The 25,350-nt window shown below is 37.4% G+C and overlaps 1 protein-coding gene across 1 annotated transcript in view; it reads left to right on the top strand.

Moving 5' to 3' along the window:
• Window positions 1–25,350, top strand: part of LOC124864015 (protein tweety homolog 2-like) — a 50,131-nt gene that overhangs the window by 3,065 nt on the left and 21,716 nt on the right. Inside the window, exons 3-4 of the mRNA XM_047358616.1 lie at window positions 4,117–4,283; window positions 22,357–22,468. Coding sequence (XP_047214572.1) covers window positions 4,117–4,283; window positions 22,357–22,468 — 279 coding nt within the window. The remainder of the gene's footprint in view (window positions 1–4,116; window positions 4,284–22,356; window positions 22,469–25,350) is intronic.

The raw sequence follows: 25,350 nt of genomic DNA, 5'->3' as shown, positions 1-25,350 counted from the left end.
AGCTCCTTTAGTGGCTTCATCTAGGAGAGAAAGACAGCTAAGCAGATGAACTCTGAGCCAGTTTTCAAGTCTAGAGTATAAAAGACTGCACATACAGTTAGTCACAGTAAAATCTCAGCCTGTAGCTATGTTTAGGAGAGACATGGTTAAACACTAAAAGATAGAGCCAAATGTATCATCTGTAGAAGGTGAGCATTAAGTTGTTGGTAGCAGCATCTTGTCTGATGCCACCCTCTAGGAAGGTGCCACAGCTAAACATAGAGCCAGGCCAGATAGGAAGAGCATAAACAGAGAGAGAACATAAAATTAAAAGCTGAAATAACAGCAAATAATGCAAAATTGGAGAGTAGTATGAGAATATAGCAGAGAGAGTGAAAGTGGTCATTATTTTCTCAAGCAGCCTAAGGCTATAGCAGCATAACTACAGAGAGAGCTCAGGATAACCTAAGCATCTCAACTTTAATAACGTTAACCTTTTCTAGAGACTATAGGAACCACCAGTAAACCTGCAGTCTGAAAACAAAGTGCTCTGTTAGGAATATATGGAACAATCACCATCGATCCATGCATGCCAGCATGCATGTTCCATATTTAAAGTTCTATATTTAAAGCTTGACCATTGTAGAAATATCTCCCATAAATTCATAATGAACATCAGTATTTTTAGTGCAGTGTGTATAAAAGGAGCAGAGAACTCCACAGATTTGAGTCTTTGACGTGAAAATGTGTAGAAACCCTGATGGAGGGTTTTGTAACAATCAACAAATGTTGTTACTTAAAATTCTGTTACAGTTTCAACCGAATCTGAATGTAAGGATTAGTCAGAGGTAAAGATGTCAAATCAATTTGTCAGTCACCCAGACATCCACATTGAACGTCTGGGCATTGATATTTGCAGATGTTGTGCCCCAGCCATGGGATGAAACATGGACTGAACTGTACACAAACAAAAAGACTGGTAAAAACTCTGCATCTTTAACTACACGAAATAACCTACTTATAGTCCAGCCCAGGAAGGAGAAGTCATAGCTGATATCCCTGTGATGTCATGGAGCCACTAACAAAACTGTTCTACCAGCTCCGCCTCGTTTTCTTTCCTAGAGATGCAGAAAGGGGAGAAAGCACGTGTGAATCTCTGACTTGCTGCCAAGCTGGACTTAAGGGCAGAACATAGTCGGGCATACTGTGAACAGTGCAGACTCCTCATGGACTCTGTGCGTACTCTCCGCCGACATCTGAGATTTTATAGTCAGGCATACCAATTTTCTATATTTCTGGCATTCCTACATTTCTCACACTATCACTTATATTAGGCTGTACGGTGGCGCAGTTGGTAGCACTGTTGCCTTGCAGCAAGAAAAAAATATTAAGCAGGTCCTGGGTTCGACTCCTGGCTGGGGGTCTTTCTGCATGGAGTTTGCATGTTCTCCCCGAGCATGCGTGGGTTCTCACCGGGTACTCCGGCTTCCTCCCACAGTTCAAAAACATGACTGTTAGGTTAATTGGTTTCTCTAAATTCCCCTTGGGTGTGAATAGGTGTGAGCATGGTTGTTTGTCCTGTATGTCTCTGTGTTCTGCGATGGACTGCCGACTTGTCCAGGGTGTACCCTGCCTCTTGCCTGTAGACTGCTGGAGATAGAAGATTAATGAATGAAATTCTTATATTTTAAGAAGAAGTTGTTGTGAATTTATTCCATATGTGTGCAGAGTTTGCTGTTTTAAGAATACTAGTGCCCTAATCACTCTTTTATCTACTGTTCTAATACCACTGCTATATTGGGCTGGTATTCCCCGGACAATTCTTAAAAGACTGAAAGTTATTTCATTAAATATTAAATACCTTAAGCACATTGCGCAACACAGACCAAAGTATAAGCAAGTACAATTAGGGTTATGTCTTTGTGGGTGCTACAATAATTTCATGCTCAAGACCCAAAATGAAATGTGCTTCATATGCATTGTTTTTATTTTTAAAGGCTGTTTCCAGTGTGCAAATGTCTGTGCTTTTTTTCTGCTTCAGTGTTTTTCTTCTGTGCGTTCCACCTTCTTGCTTCAAATACTTTTGCACATTCAGGAATCACAAGACTGAAGGAAAGACATGGTGTCACATGACACTCCCCTCCAACAGCCCTGGATAATTTTTGCTTTCCTCTCAGCCGCAGTGCAAATACTACTGCTGCACTTGGTGGAAAAAATCAAGGCTATTTGTAAAATGTATTTGTCCTAAGACCACAAAGATGTATGTTTTATTGTTCTTAAATTCCTGTGGTCAACAGTCAGCAGAAAATAAGGTTGATGACAAGAATGATACATCTGCTGTCTAAGCAGAGTAATACAGGTCCTTCTCAAAATATTAGCATATTGTGATAAAGTTCATTATTTTCCATAATGTCATGATGAAAATTTAACATTCATATATTTTAGATTCATTGCACACTAACTGAAATATTTCAGGTCTTTTATTGTCTTAGTATGGATGATTTTGGCATACAGCTCATGAAAACCCAAAATTCCTATCTCACAAAATTAGCATATCATTAAAAGGGTCTCTAAATGAGCTATGAACCTAATCATCTGAATCAACGAGTTAACTCTAAACACCTGCAAAAGATTCCTGAGGCCTTTAAAACTCCCAGCCTGGTTCATCACTCAAAACCCCAATCATGGGTAAGACTGCCGACCTGACTGCTGTCCAGAATGCCACTATTGACACCCTCAAGCAAGAGGGTAAGACACAGAAAGACATTTCTGAACGAATAGGCTGTTCCCAGAGTGCTGTATCAAGGCACCTCAGTGGGAAGTCTGTGGGAAGGAAAAAGTGTGGCAGAAAACGCTGCACAACGAGAAGAGGTGACCGGACCCCGAGGAAGATTGTGGAGAAGGGCCGATTCCAGACCTTGGGGGACCTGCGGAAGCAGTGGACTGAGTCTGGAGTAGAAACATCCAGAGCCACCGTGCACAGGCGTGTGCAGGAAATGGGCTACAGGTGCCGCATTCCCCAGGTCAAGCCACTTTTGAACCAGAAACAGCGGCAGAAGCGCCTGACCTGGGCTACAGAGAAGCAGCACTGGACTGTTGCTCAGTGGTCCAAAGTACTTTTCTCGGATGAAAGCAAATTCTGCATGTCATTCGGAAATCAAGGTGCCAGAGTCTGGAGGAAGACTGGGGAGAAGGAAATGCCAAAATGCCAGAAGTCCAGTGTCAAGTACCCACAGTCAGTGATGGTCTGGGGTGCCGTGTCAGCTGCTGGTGTTGGTCCACTGTGTTTTATCAAGGGCAGGGTCAATGCAGCTAGCTATCAGGAGATTTTGGAGCACTTCATGCTTCCATCTGCTGAAAAGCTTTATGGAGATGAAGATTTCATTTTTCAGCACGACCTGGCACCTGCTCACAGTGCCAAAACCACTGGTAAATGGTTTACTGACCATGGTATCACTGTGCTCAATTGGCCTGCCAACTCTCCTGACCTGAACCCCATAGAGAATCTGTGGGATATTGTGAAGAGAACGTTGAGAGACTCAAGACCCAACACTCTGGATGAGCTAAAGGCCGCTATTGAAGCATCCTGGGTCTCCATAAGACCTCAGCAGTGCCACAGGCTGATTGCCTCCATGCCACGCCGTATTGAAGCAGTCATTTCTGCCAAAGGATTCCCGACCAAGTATTGAGTGCAGAACTGTACATGATTATTTGAAGGTTGACGTTTTTTGTATTAAAAACACTTTTCTTTTATTGGTCGGATGAAATATGCTAATTTTGTGAGATAGAAATTTTGGGTTTTCATGAGCTGTATGCCAAAATCATCCGTATTAAGACAATAAAAGACCTGAAATATTTCAGTTAGTGTGCAATGAATCTAAAATATATGAATGTTAAATTTTCATCATGACATTATGGAAAATAATTAACTTTATCACAATATGCTAATATTTTGAGAAGGACATGTATCTTTAAACTTGATTGTTTCTGAAGGGTTGTTTTGACTCATTAAAACAACCACATGGTTGATGGGGTCAACAGTTACATAAGGTTTGCTGAAAAACTTAATTCAGTCTTAAAAAAGAACTTATCGCAACCATTATTTTCACTGATTGGATCTTTTTTTACTCTCTTCAGTCTCTGATATGTCTGGCTTGTGCTGTCGGTCTTGGTCTGAGCCTCCTTGCTCTGGCCGTGTACTTTGTGTGCTTATGCTGCTGCAGACGGAGCCTGGATGAAGAAACCAAATGGCCTGATACCTGTTGTGTCACTTGGGTCGCAGTTATTACATGTCTCATAATATGGTAAGTAAAAGTAGTTGAAAACTCCTGTTGGGTTTGTTCTTTTTTCAGAACTACACCAAGATGCACATGTAGGCCATTTAAATGTTCTACACAAACACTAACAAACTTTTTGCCCATTCTGGATAGGTTTCATATGGATTAGTTATTTACTAATGCCTTAAATCTAATTTTTTCTTTAATCGTCATTGATACATGAGATTAGAAACCAAGTAAGCAGTGCTAATGAAGGGAACAGTTTTCTTCATTAACTTCACATTTTTGGGACGACCTTAGATGCACTTGCTTTTATGTCTCTGCATCTTCAGTTGTTTTAAACCCCTTGATCTCACAGAATGTGTTGCTCTGTACACTTTCTTAGTGTACAGACTACCTGAAAATCTCTCAGTGCTCAGCTTGTCATCTCCCGAGTGGTGTGCTGTCAAGCAGGGTTAACGGCTTACTTTTTATTGTCACAAAGATCTTTCATTTTAAATAAGATTCTAACTGTAACAGGGTAGTCTGCTCTGGATCCATTTTCTATGTAATTGTACTTCTGGATAAAATGATTTATAAAAAAGGCCAAATCTCTCTTGCAGTTTGTAAATTTGGTTTTTTTTTTCCTAAAAAGTCAAGAAAAACAGACTGAAACAACTCTCAAATTTTGTCAGGGACAAGTACTATGTCGACACTAAAACTGTTGGCTCCTTTGATACCGATGTTTTTATACTGCATTTCTTGTTTTTAATGTAATTTACTATACCTCTATCTCTTTGTTTTCTTGTAAACTACTTTATTAATTTTCTAATGAATGGTGGAATACCACTAAACATGCGTTGTCCTGCCTTGGCTTGCCCGTGGAAATCTAATTAAAGGCAGTTAATTAATGTTAAACAAATGCTGCATTTGTGGCAGAAAGCCAATCCATTTATGCATAGTCAGTTTATCATCTTCAGTTGATCAGCATACCAAATGATCAACTTTAATTGTAAAGTTTAACTTCTATATGGATTGTTGAAATGTAACATTAACTAATGCCTTAACTTGCTTATAGAACATAATTAGTTTAATATTTAATAACTTGTTTGATTCTCGTCTGGGACAAATCTAAAGACTCATGTGTGTTGCCAAACATTGTGCCACCAAATGCATTTTGCAGTTGCAATAAAACAATCTTAACAAAACAAATGCTTCATGTTACCTTGGGGACCAGTTAGATGAGTAAGAAAAAAAACGTATACATGATTTTGTATTTTGTCCAAGATACTCAGAAGTTCAACTTACACTGCTGGTGTTAAATGAGAAAGATTATAGAATTCATTGTTCTGTGTTGGACCACTTGTTTGCTGAATATTGGACCATTTGCACGTTGTTGGACGCCACTATGCCTTTCCAACGTCATCGGCCATTTTGTACCGCAGGATAGTCTGTCCTACAAAACCCAGCGGCCACTGCGGCTGATATGACGGGGCCGTCCCAGGTCTGACGTCACAGGAGGCAATATAAGAAGGCGAACGTTTGAAAGAAGCACTTTTCAGCTGGACACCGGAACAGCAACTGAAGCGCATCACTTCTGGAGAAGAGTCCCTAGTGGATTTCATTTATTCTCCTTCGTTGGCCAACGAAAAATTCATGAAAGAGGTTACTGGAATGAGAAGGCCAGAAATTTTACTTTGCCGATTGAAGACGTGAGTTTAACACGTAACAAAAACCACGGAGTTTCAAGGAGACGCAACTTTCCCTCCTTGCTTGGTTCTAGTCGACTGCTGACGGTCAGATCATATTTATCCTTTTTGCCAAGGAGGCCAAAGGACGAAGATTGAACGCTCTTTCTCTCTTAGAAATGGTCTGGGCAGGGTAGAGGAAATTTTTGTGCGATTAGAGTCGCCATTTAGAGTCTAATGTGTTCTGAATTGTATGTGCATGCCATTGTTTTGAAACTTGCTGGTACTTTCGGAGTCCGCCGTGTCTCGCAAGTGTGTATTTACCGTGCAAACACCTGCCCGCAGGTGCACTGTGAAACTGGACCGCTATAATAACCTTATGGTGAAAATCAACCATTTCCTTTGTCTTAAACTTCATGTTTTACTGGTTTGCCGCCAAAAGGGTTTATGATCCTTTGTGTGGACTGAGTTTTACAACCTTGCTGGACGAAGGTTTATGACTGCCCGTGTCCCGCTGAGCTACACTTTGGGAGGGGCGTACCCAAAGCTTCATGCAACCATATTCCCCTTTTATTTTGCCATAACTGCCATAACTGCTGGTTTGATTTATTTTGTTTAGTTAGATATTTTGCCCTTTTGTGTAGAACTTTGCATGTTTGAGTCGGTGAAGGTTATTAAATCGGAAGAGTGGATTGTATCAGGCTGTGATTTAATAAATATTCACGTAGATAAAGAGAAGGCGTTTTGTGTTTATTTTGTGCAACTGTGATTTGTCAGTCAAAATAAGGTTAAAGTTCCACACGTTTCAGCAGAAACGGTTGATTAAACAGTGACATCTCTGGTAATAGTTATCAATTATTACTGAGTATTTAACGGTTGTAATTATCAAAGGCGTTGAGCCACAATTACAACACCAGAGGACATCTCTGGCTTCAATTCATAAATGAGGAATTTGGTTAAGAAATTAATTTTGTCAAATTATGATTGTTAATTATATTTCTTGATAAATATTAATTAATCAATAATCATAAGTCCAACATCTGTATATATAAAAGAAAATTAATAGATATTAAATTTGTCCTTTGGTTTGGTGAATGACTCAGAAGAAAAACAAAATTTTTCATTCATTTATTTTTCACATCTGTTATATATATTATAGGGTCCTGAAATATAGGATATAGGGTTGAAGCCTTCTACTGTCTGGTAGGATGTTAGGTATGGGCAGGAAGGGTTGTCATTCACTGTGTATGTGCAGAGACCAACAAACAGGCATGTGCATGGTCATACATATAGTGCTTTGTAAAAATATTCATAACCATTAAACTCTATCCAAATTTTGTGCCTGATTCTTATTGAGATTTAGGTCTGGGCTTTGACTGGGCAATTTAACTCATGAAATGCTTGTATCTAAGCTATTTCACTGTAGCCCTGGTTGTGTTTTACGGGTTGTGGGTCTGCTGGAAGGTAACCCTTCACCTCAGTTCCAAGTGTTTTGCAGCCTTTAACAGGTTTTCTTCCAGGATTGTCTTGTATCTAACTCTATTCTCCCATCAACTCTGAGAAGCTTCCTTGTATCTTCTGAAAAAGAGCATTCCCACAGTGTGATACCTTATCCATGTGTCTCACAGTGATGATGATGTGTTCAAGAAAATGTGAAGTATTTTCTTTTCTTCATGAAGAAAACAGGGATGTCTTTGAAGAATGGCTTTCTTTTTGACAGTATTGATAAAATAGACATTTGTGGAATGCATGACTAATAGTTGTCATCTCAACAGATCTCACCTAAGCTGTAAATCTTTGCACCTCTAGAATTGCAGGGAGTTTCTTGGCTGCTTCTCTGATTAATGCTCCTCCTACCCCAACTGTCAGTTTAGGTGAACAACCTTTCAGAACTTTCTTCCAGACCTGTTTGCTGTGTTCCTTGGACCTTATGATGCTGTATGTTCACTAATGTTTTCTGATAAATTCATGCTGCCTTGCAAAGCAAGATTTGAAATGTGGATGAGAAACAAAAACTAGAAATGCATCGATTACAGTTTTCTTGGCCAGTTATGATTTCTGTGTTTTTACAAGGCTTTGAAGTAACACATTGAGTTCTAAATATATCACTGTGTTTATAATGATATGTTTATGGTAATAATTTTATGTGATGACAGTGTTAGAGCAAAAAAGGTTATTTATATGTTTCTTTTTAATTACTCAGCACTTTTAATTAATCAATTCAGTGTATTTTGAAATGAAACAGTTCTCAAAACATACAAAAAAAAAATACACCCCACCCCTTTTATATAAAAGCACACAGTTTCCGAAGAGGAAAGCTTGAAATAAGAAAGAAAGATCACAACCTTTGGCGTTTTATCTATTATTACTGACTTGAGGATTGGGTTTTGTAGAGCCATGTAACACAAAGACAATGTGGCTGTATTAATCTTGCCTTGTAGTATACAACTGCAGTGCTTCAGTAAGAAGAAAGATTTCAAAAAACCTTCAGATGTATAATTGTACAGCAAACAAATCTTGGATCATTAAAGTGCAAAGTGCATGACAATGTTTCATAGAATAAATTAAGCTTACACACACACTTGTATAATACATCCTTAGGTATCTGTTGGTGTCACAGGACTGAAGATTTAATGCTATGCCAATCATTTTACTGAGGGTTTTTTTTTGCAGCTGGCTTATCTTCCAACAATATTCAAGGGCTGCAACTCTTTCTAAAACCCATTTGACAAAGTTGCTGTGGCAGTTTGGTTTTTTCATCCTGCATATTTTTGTACATATTTTAAGAATAATTGGGTAAGATATTGGTGTGTGACTTGTGTTATCTGTTAATGACATTGTGACTCCTGTGACTCACATTATATTACGAATTATATAGAGAAATAAATTTAAGAGTACTTGAATCGGGATGGGAAAGTTAGGTTTTATGGATCATTTCTGTCAATTTAAAAAGGTAGGAAACTAAGTTTCAAGAGTCACGTTGACGATATGAATTTAGTTTTGCATATGATTTAATGCAAAAACATCTTTTAACTAAAGCACAGGAAATGGGTTTAGAAAGACTGCAACTGAATTGGAGCACTGATCCAATTAAGCTTGTAACAGTGTTGGGTTTTAACTTTGTTAGCTTCCTTTATCTATACCTAACAACTACTACAGCATATGAGTAATCCTAAGTAATGGGGTGTGATGCTGTTATGCAAGGTTGTTCTTGACCTCTCTGTGTCATGTTTCCTATGGTGACCTTTGTTAAAATTTTGTACCTTGCAGATACAATAGAATTTCTTAGCAAAATTGTTGTAGAATATTCTTTGCTCATTGTTATCTTTGCTTGTGCAGTTTTTGGGTGTTTTGAAATTTGCACATTGTGTAATATTTCTCTCTCATCTCACAATATTCCACAAATAAAAGAGATTTTATAATCAACCTATGTCAGATAAGTGCCTTAACTGGTGGTGTAGAGATGTTTTTGTGCAACAATGGGTTTGGTTTGGTTATGAATATATATCAATAACTGCCAAAGGCAATTGTTAAGTTAGTATTTTTCATCAATATTGCCAATTCGGGGCACCATCTGATTATCAGGAATTCATAGCCAAAAAGCTCAGTGTCAGTTATTGTTTTATGAATACCAGCTTGGTGTGGTGTGGTATTCTCAAACAGCTGTGTACACTTACACAGAATAAACACAAACAACTTCTTTCCATAATATACAGTGCCTTGCGAAAGTACTCGGCCCCCTTGAACTGGTCAACCTCTTGCCACATTTAAGGCTTCAAACATAAAGATATAAAATTCAAATTTTTTGTGAAGAATCAACAACAAGTGGGACACAATCATGAAGTGGAATTAAATTTATTGGATGTTTCAAACGTTTTTAACAAATAAAAAACTGAAAAGTGGGGCGTGCAATATTATTAGGCCCCCTTACATTCAGTGCAGCAAACTCACTCCAGAAGTTCAGTGAGGATCTCTGAATGATCCAATGTTGTCCCAAATGACTGATGATGATAAATATAATCCACCTGTGTGTAATCAAGTCTCCCTATAAATGCACCTGCTCTGTGATAGTCTCAGGGTTCTGTTCAAAGCGCAGAGAGCATCATGAAGACCAAGGAACACACCAGGCAGGTCCGAGATACTGTTGTGGAGAAGTTTAAAGCTGGATTTGGATACAAAAAGATTTCCCAAGCTTTAAACATCCCAAGGAGCACTGTGCAAGCAATCATATTGAAATGGAACGAGTATCAGACCACTACAAATCTACCAAGACTTGACCGTCCCTCTAAACTCTCATCTCGAACAAGGAGAAGACTGATCAGAGAAGCAGCCAAGAGGCCCATGATCACTCTGGATGAACTGCAGAGATCTACAGCTGAGGTGGGAGAGTCTGTCCATAGGACAACAATCAGTCGTACACTGCACAAATCTGGCCTTTATGGAAGAGTGGCAAGAAGAAAGCCATTTCTCAAACATATCCATAAAAAGTCTCGTTTAAAGTTTGCCACAAGCCACCTGGGAGACACACCAAACGTGGAAGAAGGTGCTTTGGTCAGATGAAACCAAAATCGAACTGTTTGGCCACAATGCAAAACGATATGTTTGGCGTAAAAGCTAACACAGCTCATCACCCTGAACACACCATCCCTACTGTCAAACATGGTGGTGGCAGCATCATGGTCTGGGCCTGCTTTTCATCAGCAGGAACAGGGAAGATGGTGACAATTGATGGGAAGATGGATGGGGCCAAATACAGGACCATACTGGAAGAAAACCTGTTGAAGTCTGCAAGAGACCTGAGACTGGGACGGAGATTTATCTTCCAACAAGACAATGATCCAAAACATAAAGCCAAATCTACAATGGAATGGTTCACAAATAAATGTATCCAGGTGTTGGAATGGCCAAGTCAAAGTCCAGACCTGAATCCAATCGAAAATCTGTGGAAAGAGCTGAAGACTGCTGTTCACGAACGCTCTCCATCCAACCTCACTGAGCTTGAGCTGTTTTGCAAGGAAGAATGGACAAGAATTTCAGTCTCTCGATGTGCAAAACTGATAGAGACATACCCCAAGTGACTTGCAGGTGTAATTGCAGCAAAGGATGGCGCTACAAAATATTAACGCAAGGGGGCCGAATAATATTCCACGCCCCACTTTTCAGTTTTTTATTTGTTAAAAAAGTTTGACACATCCAATAAATTTCATTCCACTTCACGATTGTGTCCCACTTGTTGTTGATTCTTCACAAAAAATTAGAATTTTATATCTTTATGTTTGAAGCCTGAAATGTGGCAAGAGGTTGAAAAGTTCAAGGGGGCCGAGTACTTTCGCAAGGCACTGTAGATAAGTATTAACATAATGATATAACTTCAAGCTAAATACTTAACAAACCCTTTAACTAGGCTAATAATATTTAACTAAACTACTAAGTAAAAAGGAAAAAAATGCTCAGTGGACCTGTAAGAACACGGGGGAAATTTAGTTGTATTGACGGCAAAGTGACAGGTAAGACAGAAATAATAACAAAATAAGAAATTAAAATACAGTACAGACCAAAGGTTTGAACACACCTTCTCATTCAAAGACTTTTCTTTATTTTCATGACTATGAATATTGTACCTTCACACTGAAGGCATCAAAACTATGAATTAACTCATGTGGAATTATATTCTGAACAAAAGAGTGTGAAACAACTGAAAATATGTCTTATATTCTAGGTTCTTCAAAGTAGCCACCTTTTGCTTTGATTACTGCTCCGCACACTCTTGGCATTCTGTTGATGAGCTTCAAGAGGTAGTCACCTGAAATGGTTTTCCAACAGTCTTGAAGGAGTTCTCAGAGATGCTTAGCACTTGTTGGCCCTTTTGCCTTCACTCTGCAGTCCAGCTCACGCCAAACCATCTTGATTGGGTTCAGGTCCGGTGACTGTGGAGGCCAGGTCATCTGGCGCATCACCTCATCACTCTCCTTCTTGGTCAAATAGCCCTTACATAGCCTGGAGGTGTGTTTGGGGTCATTGTCCTGTTGAAAAATAAATGATGGTCCAACTAAACGCAAACCGGATGGAATAGCATGCCGCTGCAAGATGCTGTGGTAGCCATGCTGGTTCAGTATGCCTTCAATTTTGAATAAATCCCCAACAGTGTCACCAGCAAAGCACCCCACATCATCACACCTCCTCCTCCATGCTTCATGGTGGGAACCAGGCATGTAGAGTCCATCCGTTCACCTCTTCTGCGCCGCACAAAGACACGGTGGTTGGAACCAAAGATCTCAAACTTGGACTCATCAGACCAAAGCACAGATTTCCACTGGTCTAATGTCCATTTCTTGTGTTCTTTAGCCCAAACAAGTATCTTCTGCTTGTTGCCTGTCCTCAGCAGTGGTTTCCTAGCAGCTATTTTACCATCAAGGCCTGATTCACACAGTCTCCTCTTAACAGTTGTTCTAGAGATGTGTCTGCTGCTAGAACTCTGTGTGGCATTGACCTGTTCTCTAATCTGAGCTGCTGTTAACCTGCGATTTCTGAGGCTGGTGACTCGGACGAACTTATCGTCCACAGCATAGGTGACTCTTGGTCTTCCTTTCTTGGGGCGGTCCTCATGTGAGCCAGTTTCTTTGTAGCGCTTGATGGTTTTTGCGACTGCACTTGGGGATACTTTCAAAGTTTTCCCAATTGTTCAGACTGACTGACCTTCATTTCTTAAAGTAATGATGGCCACTCGTTTTTCTTTACTTAGCTGCTTTTTTCTTGCCATAATACAAATTCTAACAGTCTATTCAGTAGGACTACCAACTGTGTACTGTATCCACCTCCTGCACAACACAACTGATGGTCCCAACCCCATTTATAAGGCTTGAAATCCCACTTATTAAACCAGACAGGGCACACCTGTGAAAAAACCATTTCAGGTAACTACCTCTTGAAGCTCATCAACAGAATGCCAATGTTGGATCTCAGCTCCTCTCCTCCTGGTTGGTTCTGGCAGCTCATTATCAACAGCTGCAGCTCATCTCCTGACGAGCTCTCTGGTTTTCTTAAGGCAGCTGCTGGAACAGGTCTTCGCTGGGGACACCGCAGTGCAACAATACACCAGTTAGGGTTTGGAAAACACTTAACTACCATTCACTGCTGTTTGGTCATTGAGAGTCGCAGACGGAGATCACCTGACTTTACTGTCCGGAATTGCTGCCGAGAACTGAGAACTGAAATTTGTTAACAGTATCGAGCACATAGATACTGAGAGGTCATTTATTTTTGGAAGTGGCGGTAAATGGCATAAACTGGTATGTGAATGATTCAGAATGGATACACAGGTGGACAATATGGACTTTGATGAATGGACGCCAGTAAGTAGAGAGAGAGGATGGGGAAGAGGTAAAGCAGAAGAAGGAAAAATATTAGCCAAAGGAGGAAAAGAGAGTTGGAAGAAAACTGTTCTGAAGAAGAGAGAGTAGTTAGGAGGAAAATTGGAAAGGAAGAATGTAAAATAATATTAAAGATAAAAAATGAAGAGGAAAAAGAGAACCCGAGTCCTATTTCTCTATCTAGAGAAATAATAAAAAAGATAGGAGATGTTGAAATGGTGAAGGTATTGAGAGATGGAAATATACTGGTGTTGTGTAAAACCGAAGAACAAAGAAGAAAGGCTTTACAAGTTGAAAACATTTGCAAGAAAACGGTGACAGAGAGGAAGATTATAGGAGAAGATAAAATTGTTCGGGGGGTAATTTATGTCATTCCTCTGGAGGAAGATATAGACACATTTTTAAAAAAGCATTGTTGGTGCAAAAGTAAAAAATCTAAAAAGACTGACAAAAAATGTAAATGGAGGAAGAGTAGGAAGCCTGTCAATTTTAACAGACTTTGAAGAAACAGTGTTGCTACAAAATGTCAAAAAGGATATCTGAGTTTTTCTGTGAGGCCTTTCATTCCTCCACCACTAAGATGTTTTAAATGTCAGAGATATGGTCATATAGCAGCTGTCTGCAAAGGTAAACAAAGATGTCCAAAGTGTGGAGAAGATCACAGAATTGAAGATTGTGGGGAAGAAGTGCAGGAAAAATGTTGCAATTGTGGAGGGCAACATAGAGTTACATTCGGGGGATGTGAGGTAAGGAAGAAAGCAAAAGAAATTCAACAAATTAAGATGACTAAAAACATAAGCTATGCTGAAGCAGTCAAAAATGTCCAGAATGAAAGATCAAGGGATGCAGGTCAAATTAAGATTCCAGCTTATCAACAAAGAAAAATAGAATCAGAGGAAATGTCACAATGTCTGTGGAAAAAATTATATTATTTATAGCTTATGTCATTAACTGCACTGAACAGGCTAAACACAAAACGGAAAGGATTAAAATAATTGTCAGAGGAGCAGAAAAGTTCTTAGGGTTCAAAGAAGGATCTTGGGAATACATTAATAAAAAGTTGGAAACAGATGGAAGGCAAGGAGGAACCCCAGCTGATAGAAACATATGATAATATTACAATGGGATGCAAGAAGCTTAATAGCTAATGGACAGGAATTTAAAGGGTATAGAGATGGAATTGAAGAAAAACCAGAAATTATATGTATACAGGAGACGTGGTTAAAACCAAACCTAGATTTTGTAGTTAAAGGGTACAATAGTATCAGAAGGGATAGACAAGAAGGAAGTGGAGGAGGATGTGGAATATTTATAAAAGAAGGGATACAATATCAGATATTAGGAAAAGGTAAAAATTTAGAATACATAGTAGTTGAAATTTACAATAACAAAGAAAAATGTAAGACAATACATTTTTATAATCCATGTCAAATATTATCATTCAAGTTGATGGATGAATTAATGGGATACTTAGAAGGAAAAGTAGTCTGGTGTGGAGATTTTAATGCTAACAACACATTATGGGGAAAATGTAATGATAAAAATGGACAAGTTATTGAAGAAATAATGGAAATAAAAAATTTGGTATGTATAAATGATGGAAGAGGAACAATAATTAATGTAAAAACAGGAACAGAGTCTGTGATTGATTTAACAATAGTATCAAATTGTTTAGCCAATAACTGTGAGTGGGACATTGACAAAGATACAACAGTAGGTAGTGATCATTACCCCATTAAAATCATAACAGGAATATTAATAAATAACAGGAATACAGGATTATATAAAAGATGGAACTTTAATAAGGCTGATTGGGAAAAATTTAAATATTTAAGTCAAAAGAAATTGGAAGAAATAGATGAGTCAATTGATATAAATAGTTTAAATATAAATATCTGTAAAAAAAAAAAAAAAATCTTACAGGCTACAGAAGAGTCAATAAAAAAAGGAGTAAGACAGAACGATAAGAAAATTGTGCCATGGTGGACAAAAGAATGTAGTGAAGTACCGTAATAAAATTAAGAAATAAAGCATTTAAGATGTTAAAAAGTAACCCAATTTATCAGAATATAATTGAGTACAAAAGAAAGCAGGCAAAGGTAAGAAAGATCATTAAGAATGCAAAAAGAGAATATTGGAGAAACTTTTGTAATACCGCAGGGAGAGAAACAAAAATTGATCAAATTTGGAAAACAATTAAAAGAATGAATGGTATTAGAAAAGAATATGGATATCATATATTAAAAATAGATAATACAATTATAACAGAAGATAAAGAAAAAGCTGAAATATTAGCTAAAACATTTAGTAAAATTCATAGTTCAAATAATAATAGTGAAGAGGGAAAGAAAGGTGGGGAAATCACAAAGATGAAATATAAATACTTGATGCGAAATAACGTAGATACAAATAAATTAATAAATTAACCATTTACAAAAGGAGAGTTGAACTTTGTAACCAGAAAAACAAAAAATACATCATCTGGAAAATATCAAATTTACTATACAATGATAGAACATCTTAATGACAAAGCAAAAGAAAAAATATTAGAATTATACAATAAAGTCTGGGAGGAGGGAGAGCTGCCACAGAGCTGGAAGGAAGCAATAATTATTCCAATAGCTAAACCAGGAAAAGATAACACAAAACCAGAAAATTATAGACCAATCGCATTAACATCAAATGTTGTGGGTAGAAGGATTATTAATTAAATTAAATTAAATGGGTATTACTAGAAAAATGTTTAACTGGATTAAAGATTTTTTATCAAATAGAACAATACAAGTAAGAATTGGTCAAGAATTGTCAGGAAAATATATAATAGATAATGGTACTCCTCAAGGAAGTATTATAAGTCCATTATTGTTTTCTATAATGATAAAATATTTTAAAATATTGGTAATATCGGTTGCTCACTATTTGCAGATGATGGAGCTATATGGAAAAGGGGTCGTAATATCAAAATTATTGAAAAGAAAATACAGGATGAGATTATTAGAATAGAACAATGGGCAAATCAATGGGGATTTAAATTCTCAGCAGAAAAAACAAAACTAATGGTGTTTACACAGAAAAGGAAAAGAGAAAATATAAAACTAAAATTATACAATCAAGTTTTAGAACAAGTAAAAAATATAAATTTGTAGGTATATTGTTTGATGAAAAAATTATATGGAAAGTACATATAGAAAGAATCATAGATAACTGCAAAAAAATATTAAACATTATGAGATGTATGGCTGGTATTGATTGGGGAGCAGATCAAACATCATTAAAAATAATTTATACAGGATTAATTAGATCAAATAGTGATTATGGAAGTATAATTTATGGATCAGCAGCAAACACACATCTTATAAAATTAGACAATATACAACATCAAGCTTTACGAATTTGTACAGGAGCAATCAGAACCAGTCCAATAGCAGAACTCCAGGTAGAGATGGGAGAGATGCCATTAGATATAAGAAGGAAAGAGTTAGCAATAAATTACTGGATAAACTTACAAAGCAATAATCCGGATCATCCCACACGTGATATTTTAAAACCATGCTGGGAAAAAAAAAAACAAAACAAGTTAAGAATTTTGGTTGGATTATCAGTAACAAAGCAGAAGAATTTCAAATATAGGAAAAAGAAATAAGTTCAATGTTGCTTTTGCCAGTGGTACCACCATGGTTATTACCAGAAGCAGTGGTGGATATGGCATTGATGGAAAAGAAAAAAGATACGAAATGTAGTTTAGATTCAAGTATAATACAGGAATATATAAACAATTACTATCATTATGTCCAGATTTACACAGATGCATCAAAAACAGATGAAAAAATAGGAGTAGCATTTATAATACCAGAATTTAAAATAAAAGTAGGAAAAAGAATTACAGATGGATTATCGATATATTCAGGAGAATTATTAGCCATATTGTTAGCAGTGCAGTGGGTGGAGGATATAAAACCATTAAAAACAATAATTTGTTCAGACTCAAGATCAGCATTATTAAGTTTAAAACATAATCATTCAGAGGGTAGACCAGATATTTTGTAGGAAATAAAACATACTTTATTCAGAATACAAAGAATGGGATTAATATTAGTGTTTTTATGGGTACCAGCACACGTAGGAGTTGGAGGGAATGAGATGGCAGACATGATGGCAAAGAAGGCAACACAAAAAAACATTAGCTTTATAATTAATATTAGTAGGTCAGAGGCGAGAAATATAATTAAACAGAGAATCAGGAAAGAGTGGCAAAAAAGGTGGGATGAAGAAAGGAAAAGAAGATGGTTTTACAGAATCAACAAGATAGTAGGAGAAGTAAGAACTAGAAGAAGGAGCAGAAAAGAGGAAAGATTAATTACAAGATTAAGATTGGGACATACAGGACTTAATTCTACATTGTTTAAAATAAAGAAATATAATACAGGAACATGTGATCATTGTGGAGAGGAGGAAACAATAGAACATGTAATATTGAAGTGTCAGAAATATGAATAAGAAAGAACAATTTTGAGGAGAGAATTTGAAGGTATTAAAGAAAATTTTATTTTAATAGATGCTTTGCCTCTCGCCCATAGACTGCTGGAGATAGGCACCAGCTCCCCCGCGACCCACTATGGAATAAGCGGTAGAAAATGACTGACTGACTGACTTTGCAAAGAAATTTAGGTAGCAAGCATATTCAAATTATAGTTAGATTTAAAAAAAGAAAACTAAATTAATAAATAGAATTTGATTGTTGGAATAGTAAATAAGATTTAAAACCATGAAGAACCACACTCCATACCAGTCAGTGGTGGTTATGCACACCGTAAAGTTATTTGCCAACTGCCAAAAATAATACAAGAAGAAGAAGAAGGTCTTCACTTGAACATAACTTCAATTATGTGGATTGCCTGTCTGCCTACCTGCCCGGCTACCTACCTGCCTGTCTACCTGTCGACCTGCCTATCTGCCTGCCTGCCTTCACCTGGTAAATACTCACCTAAGGACTGCACTGTAAATAAACTCACCATCAGCACTCTCACCTTAGATTCCTGGATTTCGTCCTCCTCCCATGGTTCCTGGACAACACCAACCTATTATCCTAGGCAAGTCTACATTAGGAATACAGGTCCTTCTCAAAATATTAGCATATTGTGATAAAGTTAATTATTTTCCATAATGTCATGATGAAAATTTAACATTCATATATTTTAGATTCATTGCACACTAACTGAAATATTTCAGGTCTTTTATTGTCTTAATACGGATGATTTTGGCATACAGCTCATGAAAACCCAAAATTCCTATCTCACAAAATTAGCATATTTCATCCGACTAATAAAGAAAAGTGTTTTTAACACAAAAAACGTCAACCTTCAAATAATCATGTACAGTTATGCACTCAATACTTGGTCGGGAATCCTTTGGCAGAAATGACTGCTTCAATGCGGCGTGGCATGGAGGCAATCAGCCTGTGGCACTGCTGAGGTCTTATGGAGGCCCAGGATGCTTCAATAGCGGCCTTTAGCTCATCCAGAGTGTTGGGTCTTGAGTCTCTCAACGTTCTCTTCACAATATCCCACAGATTCTCTATGGGGTTCAGGTCAGGAGAGTTGGCAGGCCAATTGAGCACAGTGATACCATGGTCAGTAAACCATTTACCAGTGGTTTTGGCACTGTGAGCAGGTGCCAGGTCGTGCTGAAAAATGAAATCTTCATCTCCATAAAGCTTTTCAGCAGATGGAAGCATGAAGTGCTCCAAAATCTCCTGATAGCTAGCTGCATTGACCCTGCCCTTGATAAAACACAGTGGACCAACACCAGCAGCTGACACGGCACCCCAGACCATCACTGACTGTGGGTACTTGACACTGGACTTCTGGCATTTTGGCATTTCCTTCTCCCCAGTCTTCCTCCAGACTCTGGCACCTTGATTTCCGAATGACATGCAGAATTTGCTTTCATCCGAAAAAAGTACTTTGGACCACTGAGCAACAGTCCAGTGCTGCTTCTCTGTAGCCCAGGTCAGGCACTTCTGCTGCTGTTTCTGGTTCAAAAGTGGCTTGACCTGGGGAATGCGGCACCTGTAGCCCATTTCCTGCACACGCCTGTGCACGGTGGCTCTGGATGTTTCTACTCCAGACTCAGTCCACTGCTTCCGCAGGTCCCCCAAGGTCTGGAATCGGCCCTTCTCCACAATCTTCCTCAGGGTCCGGTCACCTCTTCTCGTTGTGCAGCGTTTTCTGCCACACTTTTTCCTTCCCACAGACTTGCCACTGAGGTGCCTTGATACAGCACTCTGGGAACAGCCTATTCATTCAGAAATGTCTTTCTGTGTCTTACCCTCTTGCTTGAGGGTGTCAATAGTGGCCTTCTGGACAGCAGTCAGGTCGGCAGTCTTACCCATGATTGGGGTTTTGAGTGATGAACCAGGCTGGGAGTTTTAAAGGCCTCAGGAATCTTTTGCAGGTGTTTAGAGTTAACTCGTTGATTCAGATGATTAGGTTCATAGCTCGTTTAGAGACCCTTTTAATGATATGCTAATTTTGTGAGATAGGAATTTTGGGTTTTCATGAGCTGTATGCCAAAATCATCCGTATTAAGACAATAAAAGACCTGAAATATTTCAGTTAGTGTGCAATGAATCTAAAATATGTGAATGTTAAATTTTCATCATGACATTATGGAAAATAATGAACTTTATCACAATATGCTAATATTTTGAGAAGGACCTGTACATTTCACTTACCATCTACACCTGTGTTTTGAGTCTGTTTTCATCCTCTGGTTTGTTCTACTTCGACTACCTTAGTGATTCATGATAGCCAAAAGTGTGCAAAGCAGTAATCAAAGCAAAAGGTGGCTATATGAAGAACCTAGAATATAAGACATATTTTCAGTTGCTTCACAGTTTTTTGTTTAGTATATAATTCCACATGTGTTAATTCACAGTTTTGATGCCTTCAGTGTGAAGCTGCAATATTCATAGTCATGAAAATAAAGAAAACTCTTTGAATGAGAAAATGTGTCCAAACGTTTGGTCTGTACTGTAGATGGATAAGATAGGATATCTCAGATGTTAGAAACACTAACAACTGCCTGACCATGGGATGTTTATTAGATATGCTGAATATGTCTTCGTACTTTCATAAAACGCAAGAAGGTTCTATTTATGTTCTATTTACTAAATGCAGCTTTATTGTCAGCATGGTTTATTAGATTTACAGCTATAATAGACGAAGCACATCCCTTAATGTATTTTTTTATTTTTTTGCTAAATGATTGGGATAAATTAAATTTAGTTCTTAAATTTAATATAAAAAAATCCCCTCTTGACTTAGTTTCTATTGCCTCTGAAGTAGTGTGTAGTCTTTTTTTTCCCAATTGGGGCTGCTTTGTTTGGCTCCTTGCATAAAAGAAAAACAAAATTTCTTGTGTAGCCGTCCACACAACAAAATATCCTGGCATCTATAAATCCTGTGCTTTGGTCTCATTCTCTATTGGTTTCCTTTCTTTTATATCCTCTGGTTGCTACAGGGAGTGCTTTTGCACAGCCACAAAAAGTGTTTCCCTAGAGTCTGAGCTGCCCCATGATGATCAGTGTGCCTCATTATTGTTTCATTACTAAGTCATTAGGTGCTCCGTATTGTTGCTGATGTGTCATCTTGGCAGCAATGTTAATGAAGAGCTTATTATGAAGACCAGCAGCTTATTATGAAGACCAGCACATATCAACTCAAGCACAGAAGCTTTGAAAGGCATAAAACAGGACTGTGTGGCTTCTTAAACCAAACTCAATTAGGTAATTGTTTAAACACATCTGTGCAGCTGAACTTATATGTACTGCTCTAATTGCATCTTTTTTGGTAAGATTTGATTGTAGTTAATGTTCCTTTTGTGTCATATTTCACAATCAAAAGAGAGAAAAGAAGCAGGTTTTTGGTTATGTGTGCAAAAAAAAAAAAAAAAGACAAACACAAATCTAAGCGATATCCATCAACTCTTACAATGATCTACAAAGTTTTATCTAGAGGAAGTTTTGCCCAAAAGAACAACCATATTTGAAAACAAAACATGGCAATGAGATAGAAGTGAGACTGGGTTTAGTTTTCCAAGTGTATTTTAATTAGGACACAATATTGTTTTTGTAGATGTGCAAATGAAAGCAGATGACTTTTACTAGAAGTACTTGTGTCAGATTTCTCTTTCTTAGACACTTGAAAGATCTAGCTAAAGAACATATGCATGCTTCTCTGATTGGGACAGATAGTGTTTTTCTGTTTTTCTTCGTATTTTGGTGTTCATAACTGTTTATGGTTTCATGTATTTTGCTATTGAATATATTTAGAAACAGCCAAATTTGTCTTATTTGTAAGGGAAGTAAAACATGAAAGCTTTCTTTCAGTGAACATTGAGCATCAACAGGTGAGGGGAGGGCAGCAATACTTTACTTTATGCTCTATATAGCAGGAGAAAACTCAGGTCACTCTGGAACTTTCTCTCAACATCTTTTTTAAAGGACTATACGTCACAGTAACAGTACAATGGAAAAGCAGTTTTGTATAATATTTTAAAACGGTGTAGATTGATACGGTAAACTATCCCATGCTTAGTTAAGGATATGCTACTAAACATTTTATGTTAAATAAAATAAAAGGACAACTAGTTACAACACTGAATGCACTTACATTTAGAAGTCATTAAATTTGATAAAATAATGTTACTTAAAATAATTTTTGCTTTCAGCACTTCTACTTAGTTTAAAATTAAGATTTTTTTTCTTGATTGTTTTTCTTTGTGGTAAAACATTAAATTGCACAGAACACATGGATAATGGATCTTCATGAAAATTATGAAATTCAGTTTGCCATTCTACTAAGGTTTTGCATGACCCTAGCCCATATGGTAACAAAGCAGAAAGAGATGTTTCCAAACATGAAACTAGGATGAAAAGAAGTCATGAATGAGCATTTACTGTATTATTAGACAAATGTGCCCTTTGTGGCCTGTAGTTTAAATGTGGCAAAGTTACTGCAAAAAAAATTTTATAATTTCCCTTTTTTCTGAATTTCTCATCAGTTCTGCTGTAGGAGTGGGTTTCTATGGGAACAGCGAGACCAATGATGGGATCTACCAGCTGACCTACTCTCTCTACAACGTCAATCACACTCTGGATGGTATCAACAGTCGGGTGAGAAAAGCCTGCCAACCTCTGCTCTGCACTCTACCAGATCATAAATATTGAACATGTCATATAGATCAGTATACAGTAGAATAACTCTGCTATCAGTGTTTACTTTTACTTTATAGTAAAATAATCAGTAATATAAGGAGAAAATATATAACTTCTATGAAATGCATTGTCAACATCAGATTTAATTAATTAATTAATAATTAATGGTCTGGTTTTGGAAAGCAGGTTGTACACCTTTTATAGAAATTAGTAAGCTGACCAGGCAATACCAGTGTTACTGTTGTAAAAAATATGAACATAAAATGTGAGTGTGAATGCTTCTTTTATAAATAATAATTTAGATAACAGCAAAGGCATGGCATGGTGGAGGCATCGCTTTACAGCTGGTAAACAACAGAGCCCTTGCTCTGTCCAGAGCAGCACCTCACTGCAGGGGGGTCTGTATCCACCTTTTTGTCACACTAAGGGAATTTAGGTGACTTCTAGTGGAGGATGTGTAAATAGGGATTATTTCTATGAAACTCCTGACCTGTATTCAGGGATGGTATTTTGGAAGCTTAGGGGCAGGAGGAATAGGAATAAGGAGGAAGAGTAAGAAAGCAGCCTTGCAGGAAGCAATAATTGCAAAGAGAAAGAAGAGGATTAACTCCCATCTGCTGTGCATTAATGGATGCTAAGCTGCTCCTCTTTCCATCCCCTGCACTTCTGCTCTCTGTACTCTATGTGTGTATGTATGACATGTCAGAATCATAATCCAGTTAAAGTACTCTTCTACCACATAGTTTATCACTGTGTAGAGAAATTAGTGTCCAAACTGGAATGCAATTACTGTCCATGAATTACTAAATGATTTAAGTTTGCATGGTACTTTTAACTGGGTGTGAAAATAGGAATTTGTGTTTATTATACTGCAGTTCTGATGTTATGTACTTTCTTACATGAGTTTTGAGCTAGAAAACCTGGAATTCTTGACAGTGTGCAACATAAATAAAGACACAGTGGATTTTACAGTGGACAAGTACATTTTAAACACACTTTTCTGAAACTAAAGTATTTTAAATCGCACCCATTACTATATATGGATAACGACATACTGTAGCATCTGTAAATCTCTCACAGTAATCACAGAAAGTACAAAAAAGATGTTTGTGATGGGAAGATCTCAGAGAGACAAATGGAAAGTGTTTGCTTTGTGGCAACACAGGTAAAGGATAGGGTGAGCTCTTTTTCTACAGGTATTCTCTTAAGCAAACAGATTTCTTCTCACTTACAGAAGAAAACACTCTTTGTTTGAAATGTTTTGTCCCCTGGATTATGAAACAATTGGAGTTTTAAACTTAAGGGGAATAACAACCTAGTAAGAAGTATATGATACAGTTTATGCCACCGCCTGGACAGATACTTTAAGAAGGGAGTAAACAGCCAGACCACGAAGATAGCCGAAGCAGTTTTTTTGTGAACAGAAAGTTTATACAAAATCTTTTCCATTATATTTTACTTGTTTCCTCTGTCGGAACAAAGCATCTGCTGCTTTTCCACAGTGTTAAATCAAATGAATGAGTCTTTGACTGCAGCTGTAACTGTATACATTGCATATAACATTTTCACTTAACTTCCATCCACCACTCCCAGAAGTTGTTTGTATTAAAATGACAGCTTTTGTCTCCAAGCTACTGCTCTTAGCCAATATTTCTTCAGGCAATTTTGCTTACATATTTCTGGATTTCAGTCATGGACATGAATATAACTATCATGAGATACAATCCTGAATATATACAGAAAGGAAAGTTTAAAAAAAATGTTACCTGTTCTTTAATCTTTTTATTGTAATAGTCATTTAAAAAACGTTTGTTGTATTCTTAAAATATTATAATCTTTGCACCATTCCTCTACAAAAACAGAAAACCACAACATCTATAAAGACAATAAATAAGCAGTTAATTTCGGGATTGTTCACTTTACCTGCATTATTAATGCTTGGTATACTGATAACTGTAATAGGCTTCTTGCTGTATAGGTAGTAGAGATGGGATGCAGCTCTAATTTTCTCTACACCCTTTTAGTCGACTCGGGTATCTTTAATTGATTTAATCCTAAAGCATGAAATATACCATGGCTGCATGAGAAGAATTAATGCCCCCCAGAGACACAGAGGCTTTCTTGTGTGCAGAACTGTAGCCTGCTGCAACTTATTCCACTTACAGAGCTGATGACTTGGATATAGAGCTATCCTATTAAGCTGAAGTTGATCTGAGTAGTGTTTAGTCTTAAATTTAGAGTAATAACAAAAAAGCTTATTGTTTTTTTTTACTGGCCTCAACTGACTTGATTGTTTTTATTTTTTTATTTTGTCTTTGAAGCGTTTTTGTTGTTTTTTATGTAATGTATAGAAGTAATTCAATTTTAGCCATCCATTCTGTTGTCATCCCTTCTCCTCAGTTCTTCACCTAGGTTAGTGATTTTCTCTAAGAAGCGTTGACACTGCTCATGGCTTTTAAGGGTTTTCCTATAATGAATTTGACAGGCCGCCTGCGATGTCTCATAGAGCGAAAGATTAGATACAGACCATTCTCCCTTTGCTATTGAACGGAGCCTTTGATTGTTCACACGCTTTCTATAATTAAACCTTGTTTCTCGTATTCAGCTTCACTGCTGCCAGGAAATAATGAGTTAGAGAACATTGCAATCACACTATATCGAAATGTGCGTTTCGAGTTTACGGGAGTGCACACTCTTTTACGTAGTGCTTGCTTTTAAAAGTGAGAGCCTTCTTGTAATTTTTGCAACCATATGATTGCTACTTTCACCATCATAAATACATTCTATTAAATGTCTTTCTTTAGAAACCAGGCTCTAAGTTTTTGATGTTTGTTGAGTTT

Source organism: Girardinichthys multiradiatus, chromosome Y (genome assembly GCF_021462225.1).
Source record: "Girardinichthys multiradiatus isolate DD_20200921_A chromosome Y, DD_fGirMul_XY1, whole genome shotgun sequence".
In the NCBI taxonomy this organism is placed as follows: domain Eukaryota; kingdom Metazoa; phylum Chordata; class Actinopteri; order Cyprinodontiformes; family Goodeidae; genus Girardinichthys; species Girardinichthys multiradiatus.
Note: the sequence above shows the minus strand (reverse complement) of the source record. Positions and strands in the feature narration are given on the sequence as shown.